The following is a 15,754-nucleotide window of genomic DNA, read 5'->3' on the forward strand; positions in this document are numbered from 1 at the left end:
ACATAAGCTTGTAGTCATTTCACCCAAAAGTAATTCCACCAATAGGGTGAAATTGTGAGAGTGACAAGTGCAACCAATGGTCTAACCCACCATGAGGGGTCTTGTGTTATTTGCTAGTCCATTTATTTCTTTTTTTGTCGAAAGTACATATTATCATTACATGTCCAACCTTTTTCACATGACAACATATTATTATGGCCTCTAAATAAATACTGCTTGTCGTCCATCCAACTCGTTTACCTTAACACGTTTCCTACACAAAAAAGTTTTTGTTTTAAAATCTTTCATCTTATAAAGTAGATGTGACGTTGAAGAGATCTGTTATTTTTATCTAACACACTAGTGCGGCAAATGAGTCAATTTTTATGTCCTGCTATGTCATGCCAATGACAAATCTGACATTTTTCTTATCTTCGATACACGAAGCATCATGCCATCATATCCTCTCAAAGTTTGGTCTTAACACGGTCTAGTTGTGGGATTAACGACACATAGATCGAATGTTTGTTGACTCTTTATCTTAACTCAATATCATAAAATTTCTATAAATGAAAACATTTTCTAATTGATTGATCCTAAAATACCAAAAGGAAAATAAGGCAATCAAATTGTTACAATTTAATCCTAATTTTTTATATACAACTAGAGGTGTACAAAAAAACCGGTTTGAGACCGGTTCATTGCAAACCGACCCGAACCGGTTTGACAAACAAACAGGTTTCACCCAAACCGGTTCATGAACCGACCCAAACCACCGGTTTTGGTACCGGTTTGAGGAAAACCGGTTCTAAACCTAATCGAACCTACCTGGACCAGGTAGACCTCTCTTGCTCATAAACCAGTTTCTAAACCAAACCGGTTTGGGTTAAACCAGTTTTGACAAAACCGGTTCAGTTTGGGAAAAAAAGGGGTTTTGGACACCTCAAAGAAACTCTGTATAGTGCATACCTCGAGCAGGCTTTTAGCGTAACTTGGGTTGAAAAGCCCACACGATTTATGGTCCTTCATGCGTTTGGGCCGGCCCAATCCATCTACAAGGAAGTCTAAAAACTTACCATTGATTATTGAGAATTTGAGATGTTGGATAGGAAAAAAATAATTTCTTACTGTTTGTCTAAATCCAGATTTATGGTTTTCATGATGCTGCCAGATGTAAAAAACCAGCAATAACATAACTTCTTACTCAAGTAATCATTTTCTATAAGCAAACAGTGTAATAAGATTTTTATTAAAAATAATAATAATATAATAAGTAGGAAGTTTGATGATCTTGCAATATTATTCAAACAAGAAATCCGAAGTTTAAAAGGAGGGGCAACTTAAAACTAAAATCTATAACGATTACAATAACATACATGTTTTAAGAGCGCATGAACACATAATAAAACACGCGAGACCCATAGCATCTAAAGTCATATTATATAAACAACAGACTGGAAACTAGTGCACAAAATCTGCTCGTTTCGAAAGGAAAATAAAAAAAATAAAGAAATGGATAGAATATAACATCTGGAGAAACCTTCGATGGTAAAAGTTTGTTTCGGCTTTTAAGAGCTTGGCCAAAGAGAGCTGAGTTTGGCTGCAAGTTTTGCGCTTTTATAATCCTCTCTAAGCTGAATAAACCTACTCAACACGGAAAGATAGGTCGTTAGCACGTGAAATACTAGTGTCAATATCAAGTGCCCGTCGATTTCTTTTATTTTAACTTCTGTAATTTGTAGAAATCATTAGTTACCTTTGGGCGTCTTTCAGTATGCTTGGTGTGCCTTCAAACAGACTCGACAAGCTTTCAGGAGCCACAATAAAGACATTGGCCATGCTGAAGAATAAAAAACAAGTGTCACACGTTAAATTCTTTTTACACTGAATAAGGAATAAAGAATGAACATAAATAAAATATATTATAAGAAACGGATGCAACTTACATGCTTAATGATTCAAATTTCTCATCAACTGTGGGAGCGTTAAAGCTTCGCACAAAATCTCCATATTCAGTAATGTCACGTTTCAGCCTTAGCCCTCCACTACAAAAAAGAGGGAGTTGAGTTTCTATCTGTCTAGTTTCAGAGTTCTTGACCAAATCGTTTCAACACGTATGATTTGGAATGTAGGAAAATAAAATGATAAAAAAAAAACAATAGGTTACCTGGGATTAAAAGTGTACTTCTGCCAGTGATTACTTAGACCTTTGTGCAAGCGGTTTCCCTGTATTATGTATTACATTGCATAGTCATCTTAACATGTAATGGTAAATCAACATGTCACAAATAAACTGTATTAAGGAAACGTGTGATACCAGTTCAGTTAGGAAAGCTTGCTTGTTGAGACCTTCTAATGCAGTGAATGCTGCCTCTAGCACGCGGGAGAGATACGCTACAACTCTGGAAAACAGATAAAACATTACATATCAAAAATGGCATAAAACATATGAACTTCGACTTTGCAGAAAAGGGCAAACCGTCGACCTTATGCATGCATTTGTAGGACGGTGATCAGGAACAACGCCATCATCGGGTGACTTGTAGTCGGTAGCTTTTTGCTCGGCTGAAAGCAATCGTTCCACCTGCACAAAAAGAAAACACACAGATTAACGAAACTGAATGTCAAATGCCATAAGATATTGTTTAATAACAGTTAATAACAAACCTCAGCCATAACTGTCTCGATGCATTGCTGGAGGCCTTTATAGGCAGCGCCCTCTGCACTAGACATAGCTGTTCCCATTTCTTCACAAGAAGCGGCATGTGCACCATCCACAGGTAACAGAAGCCTTGAAATAGAGTTGGCAAAGTACTGACAATTGACAAAAGCGAACATAATCAAACAACATATCAGATTCGCCACACTAGTAACTAAGAAAATGAGGAGATAGTCATATAACTAGATACAACACGACATACTTGTTGAACTATAGCTACACTGCTTCCACATCGTTGTACAGCAACCATAAAAGATCTAAAACTGCTTTCACCAGCAGCGGCGGCAGCTTCTGCCTACACATCAAGATTAGATTATCATGGCTGGTCAGATAAGTGTGATCGCCTTTGTGATAGCTTAGCAACAAAGCTCAAATTAACTAGTTTTTTAAGAGAAGAGTGTTTACAGCAGAAGCGGCTGCAGCAGCAACTCTTCGACTGACACTTGTACCAAGCACAAACCGCTCCCTCAGTGCTGCAGCTTCTGTGAGGCCATCTCTAGCTCTTTCAAGGCCCTCTGTTGTATATTGACTCACCTGCAGTATAAAATAGATAAGTGAGAAAACAAGGGTGAAGAACGAATATGCATGCATATGATGAAGTTATAAAAGTTTCTTTAATTATAACTTACTTGGTCTAGGAGGCAAGTGAACCCAGTTTTGACATTGGCTGCAAGACTAGCAGGCTGTTTAAAGACAAACGAGTAAACAGTAAGAACCTTTCATAGGTATCCAAAAGCATATGAAATGTATGTTGTATTCTAGTATGAAAAGTTTGCCGACTGGATTCGATTCGCTATTATACATATGATTGATAAGGTGAAAAAAACAGTCACAAAAAAGTGTTGGTAACTTGATATTAGTTAAGAGGCGCACAACAAATAATATACCAAGGCTGCTACGCATCACAAACATGTTAAGACTACAAACTACAACGTACGCTATAATCACTTGTAAATTATATTAAGAACTAGTTTCTCTACCCGGCGCGTTGCGCCGGGGTAGATGACAAACCCCAGCATTGAAACATGTGTCTCGGTAAAACCCGAGCGTTACGACAATGAGTTGACACGAATTCAGTCAGTACCAACTTAAGGTACCAGAAATAAACAAAAGGGTCAGTAAAACTCGGGCGTTGCGGCGTTAGTAGGTAAAATCTTAGCGTTGTTGGTCTCGGGATTTATGGCGCCAAGTTGACACAAATTTAATTTGTTTCAATTACGCTCGTTACGATACTGAAACTACGAAACAAAAAAAAAAAAAAAACTTTGTCCAGCGTCGGACCGCCACTTGGACCAATAAGGTGCTAGCGGCACTAAACTTTCAATTTATATATATTAGATAATAGATATTACTTTACCTGAGGTGAAAACAAAGTGCATCTTGAAATTGCTTCTTCGTTCCAACGCACAAACTCTGTGACCACTGTAACAGATATCTGTTGGTGAGAAGATGATATCGAAGCCCCTTTTGACCGCCCAATTGACCCTGTCGACTCTCCTGACAGCTGGCTCTCAGAAAGCAGCTCCTCCATCTGCATATCATAATCTAATAAGTACAGCAGTGTGCGTGTGCAGAGAGAGAGAGAGAGAGATGGAGAGAGGACTGTGGTTGAAGAAACCTTTGCTTTGTAGAGTTGTCTTAAAGAAGCTTGCTCATACTCAATGTACATATCTTTGTGATCAATAAATAAAGACTCTGTTAGACCTGCACAGACAGCAAAATGTATGTCAGGATAGCTTAAGAGATTACTATGTTTCACTTAGACTGTATTTCCTTTCATTCCAAACTAATATTGAATACTCGATCCATACGTGTTTCAAGTAACACTATGATTCAATGTAAAAGCTACGTCACATGAGAAAATTAGTTTTTCATCCTACAAGTAGTATTGCTGTATTTCCTTTCATTCCAAACTAATATTGAATACTCGATCCATACGTGTTTCAAGTAACACTATGATTCAATGTAAAAGCTACGTCACATGAGAAAATTAGTTTTTCATCCTACAAGTAGTATTGCTATTTGCTAGTGTGAAATTGTTTCACATTATTTTGTAATTGAAGGACCCTATATCTTATAGTTTGTATAATCAGCCAAACAAAAGAGGCAAGTTGAGCCAAACTTCATTTCGTAATGACATGTTTGGCTTAATTAAGTTCCAATAGAATAATAGTTTTTATACCATCCATGATTAAGGTCCGCTTCTGTTACTGATGACTAAAACCAGTAAATTATTCATCTTTCATATATTATGTTTACAATGCAAAACTAACTTCTGTCCTTAAGCCATGATTTCATTTAACGAAGCTAGCAACGATTTTATACAATATTGTACCTTCAATATCCAAGTCACCGCATCCCACACTGCGTAGATCTTTGGCTAGTTCCTGTGTCTTCTCATAGCTCACTGCTAGCATTCTGAGGTACTGAAACGCGTACAAGTACAAAAGAAAGATTAATATTAAATAATTAAAATCAAACAGGTAACAGTTTATATGAAAACAAATGCTCCCAGTCACTGAACTTACTAGCAACAGACCACCTTCACCCATTGGAGGCGGATGTACTAAAGATGGTTTCACCAATAACTTTTCTAAAAGTTTAGGAACTCGGTCTTCCATTACTCTCTGTCACAGAAGCATCATAAACCGGGTTATAAAAGTAAATTTCCAATAATATACAAGTGAGAAAAAATCATAAAATGCCTAGAAAAAATGTGGTTTCTTTAAAATACCTGTACTAAAATCGACATGACATCATTTGGAGAAGGAAATACAGCCATGATGGTAGCTGCTTCTTTTCTGACGGTATCTGCAAGTCATTTGAAAGAAGCATATTACATATCAAGAAAACACTAGTTTGGTCTACAAAAATGTTGGAAACCTTCATACCTGTTATTTCTTTGTACAAAGAGGAGAGTGCACGGGCAACATTACTGGGACTAGGTAAGGAATCTTGGTCACCAAGAACCAATCTGGTGTCGGCATTCATAACCTCCACATCAAACATTGGTCTTAAACCCACGTAGTGTTGCATGGCACTAGTACCTCTGTTAAACTGCATACAAAAAGCCATATCGTAAACTGCATATCACTAGTACATTATGTTTTTAATAGGTTACCATGTGCATAATAGCAGGTTGACAATTAAAAAAAAGGCCAGCTTCTCATATTGGGACAATAGTAAAGTACGTTTATATTCTATAGAGTTTGCCCTTTGATTAAACATTACATTATAAGTTGCAACTTGGGTAGTTTCTGTGGAACATATTAATTAGCAAATAAATTTTCCAGCTAATAAGACAAAGAAAGAAAGTGCAGAAGTACCTGAGATAATATCTTTGCACACTCTGCCATGGTAGACAGTTCTCTTTTCTGAGATGCAGCATCAAACCGAGACAACAATCTGTTCTCCAGTTCTGTAAAAACATTATCGTCGGTGTCAAATCAGTAAACTGATTTCACTTCAAGCTTTAATGAAATTTCGTTGGTTTTAGATTTAAATCACATGTTACCTTATATTATAACTGTGTATACAATAATTTTAATTTAATGTCAATTATATAAAAGGATGGGTATGTCCGGATTTTGAAATTTTAATGTGTTTTAAATGGAGCAAGTTTTTTGTAGTTGCTGCATGCGAGGGTAGATTGTGGTCTATGTTCCCATAAACGAGCTGAAGAGGTAGGTCCCAGCAGAGACCAGTTGGTCCCGCAAGACTCACCTTGAATAGGGACGTCTGCGCAAAGGCCATCTGCTCCCGCAGGACCCACCATGCTCATAGAATCTTACGCGCAGTACGCAAGCTGTACACGCAGGGAAAGCCTCCCAATGGTGAAGTACCCCGCCTGTTCCCGCAGTTGCGGATACAAGCCATCAGGGAAGGCTACCCGCAGACAGCAGGGCTACACGCACAAGACACTAGATACTTCAGTAGTCACATGAAGGAATGAGCAAGGCGGGAACAATCCCGCCTAAATGAGCCAGTCTGTATGATTCTGAAAGATCTTTTGTACTATACCTACCAAGGTATGGATAGGACAGACGATCTGACCAGAACAGCCCATGAGCCAATCACAGGGTGACAGCTCACCGACAACAGTGCGAGGAGGAGCACCCTCTAGTACTGTTTGTCACTATTAGCCGCTGCCTACTCACCAACTCTTACTGAGGAGCGTGCGTAGCCTACAGTTGGTAGAATAGTGTTACTGTTGGCCGTAACCTACTCACCAACCAGCATGGCCTGCGTATAATCCACAGTAGGTGGGACGTGCATAATCTACAGTTGGTGGAATAGTGCAGCCGACTTTGTTACTGTTGGCCGTAACCTATCCACCAACTAGTATGGCTTGTGCATAATCCACTGTTGGTAGAACAGGAATACTATTCAGCTGGCTGTACCTTCTAGGAAACCTACCTTCGGCTATAAATACTCCAACATCTTGGAATGGTAAGATCATCTGCCATCCTGTTATCTAGCAATCTCTTAATATACACTTATATTCAGAGCAATCTAGTCTGATTCTCACGCCGGAGGGTGGTCACAAGGAGGAACCCCCCCTTCTCAGTGACGAGCTTACGGTGTTTGTTTTGCAGGTCCCCTGAAGAACAACTGTCTCTGTTGGACCTCATTCTCGTGGGAAACATTACTTAACCCCCAGATTATCTATAATCTGTTCCGGGTCACTTAGTGTTTCTTCACGAGCACAAACTAAAAATCAAGAGCCTAATTATATTTTACCATTGCAGTATTCTTGAAGGTTGCCAACTGCAACCTCCAGTCCTCTACTAGCAGTTGCATTTCCTGGAACAGATTGCATAGTGACACCTTGTCTTCCAACATCTTCCTCTGCAAATGAACCTGATACAAACAACAGAAGAAAAAAAGGTTACTTTATAAAAAACTTTGATCCCTAAAAGAATTGAATCAACGGGTGTAATATTTGTGCAGGTCAAAATGAACCGGGTCGGGTCAGCTTTGATCGTACCCACTTTTGTCTTATATAATTTCATGAATAATTAATGTGATAAATATAAGAACGTAAAAACATAAACAATGTTATCACAGTAAGAACGTGGTTCTATTATAATTATAAAATGGCTTTATAAGACTTTATTTGGTTGACAGTCACTTTGAATGAGTTTCGCCCTGTTCAACTCATTTGAACCATATTCATTTTATCTAGCTTTTTAAGTTACCCGTTTGACCTGTTTCAGGTATGACAAAAGCTCAAATTGTCCCACATAAACACAAATACAAGTTAGGTCATTCTGAAACAATCACAAATGCATAAGTAAAGTGTTTATAAGCAGTATACATACGCAACTTCTGTGCAATAGAAGCAGCCTCAGCAACACGACTGTCATCAGAAAAAAGAGGGGATAATTCCATCAGGTCGCCAGGGCTACTGTTAAATTCCATCAGGTACTGCATGACAGAACAAGTAGTGAGGTGTTATGCATTGCAATTTGCAAGACACTTCAAAAAATAAAAAGATATTAGTTGCATCTACTTATAATACCTTTATGAGCTCCATAGTCTGGCTAGCGGTTTCTCTCTGTGAGTCTGCACTCTGGCATTAAAAAACATAAAGATTGAAACAAACCATTACAAGTAAACAGTCACTTGATAACTTCCATGAATTATGAGCAGAAAAACTTATTCGTTAAGGTGCTAGTCAAACTTTACCTGCAAATGATCCCCAATTTTAGCTGCGGTCTGACCAACACTAGAAATACGTGAATCCAGTCTTGCAAAACTATCAAACAAGCCATCTACACCTTTTTCTAGCTGAGAATAAATACTAGTTAAAATCTTAATGATGGGGCATCAAGCTCGAAGCTTGATATAGGATGCATATAAGTTCAAAATTCTGACAAACTAATAATGTTTTATGTGCAGATAGATATATATCATGCAATAAATCCATATCAGAATGTCTTCATACTCATGGCATGGGCAGGTTGTATTAAATCAGGCCTCAAAAGTGGTTTCCAAATTATACAGCCAGGATATTGAATAAAAAAACTTGCTTCTCATAAAAGCTTATTGGTCATTCAAAAAAACCTTTTTAACTTACGAACGCATAATATTGAAAATAACCTTCAAAAAACAAAGTTAGTGATTTACCTCACCAAGTGTCTTCCTATGTTTAGAGTCTTGTGCCGCAACATCTTTTTTAAGATTATATAGTTTTCCATCAATCTTCAACATGCATACAGATATGAGGTTTAGCAACAGAATTGTTCAGTAAATAGTTGCAAAACAGGTGCATGACCATTATGTAATAACATGTACCTGTGTCTGGAGTTCGACCAACTGTGAACATGAATTCTTAAACATTGATAATAAAGAGTCAACTTCTGGAAATAGCGGACTTGATTGTGCTTGTGTTGACCTTCCATTTGACAAAGCATCATTTCCATTAATATTACCATTTCCTTCTAATGAGTCAGCGTCTTCTTCTTGAAAAGCTGGCAGAAGCTCATTTACTAAGTTTCCAAATAAAGCATCGAATGAAAAGTCCCCCTTCATAAAACAAATAGGCCAAACAGCAATAGCATTGAGTACATTAAACCACCAACGCGCACCTACAGAATCACATACACCCAAAAGATAAGCTTATTAAGCTTTACCTTAAAGTCCTCTATGTCTAAAACAAGGGGCTCAGAACTTGATATCTTGTTACTTTTTACTCCATCTCTAATTTCTTTCATCTGAGAAAACAAAAATGTAAAAACACCATCAAACCTTTTGTAACTTCTTGTGGCAGATATAAGTGATTATCAGTTTTTGAAACCATAACGTCGCAAGAAATAGTAGACTAACATCAAGAACATGACAATCAGTTGAAACATGAGACATTAAGTAAAAATATCATCCAAATTTAACTCGGAACTTGAGCTTGGCCACACACACACATATGTAATTAACAGATAAAGATTGTTCGACGTTGAAGTTTTAGTTAGTTTGCACTTTTTTAGAATCCAGTCCTGCATATCTGCCCCCAGCTAAAACATTAAGTTGCCATGTTCAATCATCCAAACTTACGTTATAGCAAATCGTTATTTTAACAATAATCATTTTCAAGCTTCCTATTGCCATATTCATCCACATGCATCTAATTTACTGTCAATATCCAAGAACTGAGATGGATGTGCTCAACGAGCGAACAAACATGCACATACGCACTCACGTCATACACATACTCATTAGTCACACATTATTGCCGTAGAAATTAAATTTTAAACTGAATGCAATCGAAGGCTTCAATATTATCCTATACAACAGTAAAACCCATGCTATTAAGGAACTTTTTACAACACTAGATTGTATAAATTGAAGTCTTTAAACTGAAATTCAATGGGAAACTTATCACTCAATGTAACCCTTTTTCATAACAAAGTTACAGTTTCTCATCTTGTTGAGTCTCATTGGTCTTGAAACTTCCCCTCCCTTTTAAATTCAAGCCAGATAGAATCGTGGTGGCCCTATAAGCCCGGGCAGAATTTCTAAAACTTAAAGATAGCTGAATTCTCTAATTTTTTTAACTGAATACATTTGAGAGATTAATGATAACCCGTAAAATATCATGCTAGTAAAAGTTATGCAACTACCAGAACTGAATATCGTCATATTTCGAAAATGAAACTCAAAAGGATAAATCGTCATGCAATTCCCCTCAATTCAACCATGTACAATTTTGGGCCTCCATAAATATAAAGTGTCTCAAAGCCACTTCTCCGTTTCCAGAACCAAAAACTGAACTGGATCTTGTTGGCGAGTGAAAACACACACACTTGAACAGCATTGTCGAAATCTTAAATCCCATAATACAGAGTTTTGACCAAATTATTCTAAATAACTGTAAAACCCTATACTAGTAAATAAGTTCATGTAGTCTTCAAAATTGTATAAGTCCATATCTCGAATTCATAGATAAATTATCGCTTAATTCACCTCCAATTTATCAATAAGGTACATTTTCTCAGCATAGCATACCTCATTTGTCATTAAAATATCCCTCAGGTTCAAATTCAAACTACATAGACTCATTATAGACAAGAAAACAGAAATCAAATAGCAGATTCTTCAAGCTGAAAACAGTTAAATCCTTAACATCAAACAAGTTAAACAATGGATCTGCTCAACCACCGGACACACACACAGCATCTAATTTGGAAGTTAAACTGAACCTAATTGAAAGCTTAAATCAGATCATCCTAGATAATCAGCAAAACTACCGTAACTTTCAACACTCTATAGAGCCCTAGCTCGGAGCTGAAATAAAATCGAAAATTAATCAATCATAAAGTTACAGTTTCTCATCATAGCATACCTCATTGATCATTAACCTGCTATATAAAATCATTGCAGATAGAAAACAGAATTCAAATAGCTGATCTTCAAACCGAAAACAGTTTAATCCTTAACATCAAACGAGTGGATCTGCTCAACCACCACCCACACAGCATCTAATTGACTAATTTAGAAGTTGAATTCAACCTAATTGAAAGCTTGAATCAGATCGTCCTAAATAATCACTGAAACTACTGCAACTCTCAACACTTCATAAAGCCCTAGCTCGAAGCAGAAAGAAATCAGAAATTATCGCCTAATCAATCATAGTAGATCTCATTGGTCACGAAGTTAGTTATCCACTTCAAATTCAAACTAAATATAATCATTACCAATTACTTAAGATAAAAACCCTAGCACAAACTTAAAAACTGAAAACAATTGAATTTTCAACATCAAACGAGTAGAACATCGATCTGCTCAACACACACAGCAATGCAGCATCCAATTCAGAAGTTAAATTGAACCTAATTAAAAGCTCGAATCAGATCATCCTATGCAATCCTAAAATCTCATACTCAAAGCTGAAATGAAATCGGAAACTATCACCTAATCAATCACAAACTTACAGTTCCTAATCATACCAGATCTCATTGTTCACAAAGTCAGTTATCCACTTCAAATTCAAACTAAATAAAATCATTACCATATAATTAACAAGCCCTAGCTCGAAGCTGAAACAAAATCCGAGATTATCACCTAATCAATCACAAACTTACAGTTTCTAATCATACCAGATCTCACTGATCACGAAGTTAGTTATCCACTTCAAATTCAAACTAGTTTCAGTCGTTACCAAATAACTAACAAGAAAACCCTAGCAGAAACTTTAAAAGTGATAACAATTGAATTCTTAACATCAAACAAGTAGAACAACAGATCTGCTCAACCAGCAAACACACACGCACGTCATCTAATCTAGAGTTAAATTGAACCTAACTGAAAGCTTTATAAAGCTATAGCTCGAAGCTGAAATGAAATCGGAAACTATCACCTAATCAATCACAAACTTACAGATTCTAATCATACCAGATCTCATTGGTCACAAAGTTAGTTATCCACTTCAAATTCAAACTATAAACAATCAACAATCATTACAAAATAATTAACATACAAAACCTAGCAGAAACTTAAAAACTAAAAACAATTAAACTCTCAACATCAAACAAGTAGAAGTAGATCAACGGATCTGCTCAACACACACAGCATCTAATTCAGAAGTTGAACTGAACCTAATTGAAAGCTTAGCTTGAATCAGATCATCCTAGATACTCGTAATCCTTAATAACAGCAAAATATCATACTCGAAGCAGAAATGAAACCGGAAATTATCACCTAATCAATCATACCAGATCTCATTGGTCACGAAGTTAGTTATCAACTTCAAATTCATATTATACGCAATCATTACCTAATAATTACCAAATAATTAACATACGAACCCTAACAGAAACTTAAAAACTGATAACAATTCAATTATTAACATCAAACGAGGAAATTAGCGGTTCGAATTAGAGATCAAGTAACAAATTGTTAACCTCGATGGCGATCAGGTAGTATACAGGTTCAGAATTTGAGTTGAGTTGAGAGCAATTGGTTGTTGGTGTTGTGGAGTTGAGAAATGAGATCGGAGAGAGGTTAGAGAAGACGGAGCCTGACCGCGAAGACTACAAGGAAGAATGAGGTGACCGGAATGACTTTACTGCCCTGCTGATTTGGACCATCAAATGACCCGGGTCAAGTACTTGATATTTGTTTTGTATTTTTTTTTCTTTTTTTACTTTTTAATTAAGTAAACTAACTTTCACTTTATTGACAACGGAAATCCTAGTTTAACGAAGACCTAGCTAGTTGACATGTTTAACTAAACAGTTTATATAAATAAGTTTGTAGCAATGTTTCGAGCTAAATTTACATCTATCGACTTGTATAATTTTTTATGATTAAAAGCCTAAAAATCAGTTTGAAATTCGAAATAAAAAATAATAATGCCGTTAAGTTTTTTTTTTAACGGAAGACCACTGAAAGCCGATTTTTTAAAATTTGGGATAATCGATGGCGATAAACTCATTGTATTATTATCGGCCAATGGCCTTTAGTTGGGATTCTTAAAATCTCGTAAGCCTTTTTTTTCTCTTTTTAATTACACAAACTAACTTTCACCTTATTGCCAACGGAAGAGCTGGCTAGTTGAGTTGTTTTTATTAAACGGTTTATGTAAGAGCATTCTCATCCAACCCCTCATTTAATGTGAGGGGTGTTTTTATAATTTAGAGAGTAATTCATGGTGTTGTGAGTGAAGAGTTTTTATATTTTAGAAAAAGTAGTGATTTTTCTGTATATTTGAAAAGCTACGGTTCACCCCCCCCTATAATTGTTTAATATATTTTGAAAGTGGTTATGAGTGAAGGAAAGAGAAAAGGTAATGATAAAAGGTATATAAAGTATTATTTAATTGAAATAGAGAGAGAAACTATATTGAGTTTTAGTGTAATTTTTAGTTTAGGGATAGAGTGTGGGATGAGAATGCTCTAAGTCAGCAAAATCTAAACCTTATCAAGCATGTTGGATATGACAACTTGAAACTTGTTTATTGTTTAGTCGTGCTTTGTGTAAGGTCGTAAATTATCAATTTTATGACTTAAAAAATTAATAACAAAAACTAACGGAATCCAACTTGGTTAATTAAAAACTTATTGCCGGACAATAGTTTGAAACTTGAGACTGTTGTGGTATGTTTTTAAAGTTCGGATAAGCCGATCAACGAGAATTTAGATTATTAAAATCCAACATCCTTTTATTTGTGTTTCATGTAATATAATAATTTACCAGTTTAACGACTTAAAAAATTAATAACAAAACTTTTGCATGTATTCGTTCACTCTAATATATTAGTTCATTGAACATGAGACTAAAAATGTAAACTCGTATGCTACAGATTTTTTTTTTCTTTTGGCTAGTACTTGGTATGCTTATTTTACTGTATGACAAGGTTACGAATATAATGATTATTGATTCAAAAGAAAAGTGGTCACCACGTATGGATGGAAATGAGAAATCAAATATGAAACCCTCTTCTGCCAAAGACATTGTAAGTCTCACCAAATGAGTAGGTCTCCTCTGACCGGCCTCGTACATAAGAACAAGTATGGTCTTTTTCGAGGAAAGCCTTAGCCTTACCTAAAGCGAGGATGTGAAGAGATCCGTTCCTTTCTCTCGTGTCGCAGGTTAAGGGAGGGGGTTCGTTAAAAGCATGTTTTATTGCTGTGGTTACCTTAGTCTCGTAACAACTTCGTAAGTGAGTGTTAGGCTTTGTCTTTTGCATAAGGTTTGATCTATTGATATAGTATTTTGTCTTTCCTCATATTTTGTGACTTGGTGATTGAGTTAGAAGCAAACGAGGCAAAATATTAATCTTGTGTTTTCCTTTGATGTTATCAATCATGTTGATCCTTTCCATGTGTTATTAAGGCAGCTATTTGTTAGTCACCAAGAGGATAAGGTGTGCTACGATAAACTTACATGTACAGTGTGATAAGGTGTCGTACAATGTATTAAGGTATCTTACGGTGTTGTAAAGTGTCATACAATGCGGTAAGAAGTTGTGTGATGTTGTAAAGTGTCCAATGACATGGTAAGGAGTCGTACGGTGGCGTTTGCTTGATTTCGGGAGGTGAAGGTGTTTCTCTTTACCATCCTATCATTTATATCTGCTTTGTAGCGATGAAAATTTGAATTTCAAATAATACACTAAAGTAATAGTAGGAATTATAAAATATGTTTAATCAAATGTTTTCTTTTTGGTTAATTTTAAAATGTATCAACTCTCCTAACTCTTTAACTATATGTTTTTTCTCACAAACAATGATGATAACTAAAGTGATCACTTTCTTGTTCGATTATATTATTTTAATAAGTCATCTTTATCATTGCAATGGGGCACTTTTTGATAATTGTTATTGTTGCGTGCTATCTTCATGTATTCTAGCTTTACATTGCGGCTTAAGAAAATAATCATGGGGAAGGTGAATACGGTGCGGTGAGCCGTGCAACCTTACGCGTAAAACCCATCAATAAAAAAAAAATAAACCCTAAAAGCTAAAAAGAATTAAAACACCCTTCAAAACTAACGATCTCCTCTCTGCTCTCTTATGCTTTTCATAATAAACCCTAGAAACTTCAATGATGATCGACGATTAACACAAACGGACGGAGATTGAGGCTCATTAACAGACCTGAAGGTAATTCATGTAGCCCTTGAATAATCGATTAGGTTTTGATTATGATTGTATCTCATATTTCATGTAGCCCTTGATTATGATTGTATCTCATACAATCATAATCAAAACCTAATCGATTATTCAAGGGCTACATGAAATACCTTCAGGTCTGTTAATGAGCCTCAATCTCCGTCCGTTTGTGTTAATCGTCGATCATCATTGAAGTTTCTAGGGTTTATTATGAAGCATAAGAGAGCAGAGAGGAGATCGTTAGTTTTTAAGGGTGTTTTAATTCTTTTTAGCTTTTACGGTTTATTTTTTATCAAAACTACGTGGTTTTACGTGGTTTTGATGGGTTTTACGCGTAAGGTTGCACGGCTGACAGCATCGTATTCATTTTTCCCAATAATGATTGCTAATTAAACATATTCATACATTGTAAAGATTAGTAAACCATTATTTATTTTTAAACTTACGG

The 15,754-nt window shown here is 36.0% G+C and overlaps 1 protein-coding gene across 1 annotated transcript; it reads right to left on the reverse strand.

Moving 5' to 3' along the window:
• Positions 1 to 1,319: 1,319 nt before the first annotated feature.
• LOC143632952 (exocyst complex component SEC10b-like) lies at positions 1,320 to 12,748 on the reverse strand. The gene is made up of 25 exons (XM_077101359.1): positions 12,595 to 12,748; positions 9,334 to 9,414; positions 8,996 to 9,226; positions 8,828 to 8,902; positions 8,387 to 8,488; positions 8,220 to 8,270; positions 8,020 to 8,125; positions 7,439 to 7,558; positions 6,025 to 6,116; positions 5,590 to 5,755; positions 5,433 to 5,509; positions 5,227 to 5,325; positions 5,034 to 5,124; positions 4,317 to 4,402; positions 4,056 to 4,229; positions 3,328 to 3,381; positions 3,104 to 3,232; positions 2,901 to 2,993; positions 2,647 to 2,793; positions 2,466 to 2,563; positions 2,297 to 2,381; positions 2,147 to 2,205; positions 1,926 to 2,024; positions 1,736 to 1,819; positions 1,320 to 1,623 (listed from the first exon to the last, which is right to left on the reverse strand). The coding sequence occupies exons 2-25, from the start codon at positions 9,412 to 9,414 to the stop codon at positions 1,548 to 1,550; spliced, it is 2,475 nt and encodes an 824-aa protein (XP_076957474.1). The 5' UTR covers positions 12,595 to 12,748; the 3' UTR covers positions 1,320 to 1,547.
• Between the last annotated feature and the right edge of the window lie 3,006 nt (positions 12,749 to 15,754).

Source organism: Bidens hawaiensis, unplaced genomic scaffold (genome assembly GCF_021521415.1).
Source record: "Bidens hawaiensis isolate Kalapana, Puna unplaced genomic scaffold, B.hawaiensis_p1.1 tig00006555_1, whole genome shotgun sequence".
Classification (NCBI taxonomy): domain Eukaryota; kingdom Viridiplantae; phylum Streptophyta; class Magnoliopsida; order Asterales; family Asteraceae; genus Bidens; species Bidens hawaiensis.

Coding starts and splice junctions, on each gene's coding strand:
- LOC143632952 (XM_077101359.1), bottom strand. CDS start 9,414: ATGAAAGAAATTAGAGATGGAGTAAAAAGTAACAAGATATCAAGTTCT. Junction 9,227..9,333: donor TAGACATAGAGGACTTTAAG/GTAAAGCTTAAT, acceptor TGTTTTATGAAG/GGGGACTTTTCATTCGATGC. Junction 2,025..2,146: donor AAGTACACTTTTAATCCCAG/GTAACCTATTGT, acceptor TCTTTTTTGTAG/TGGAGGGCTAAGGCTGAAAC.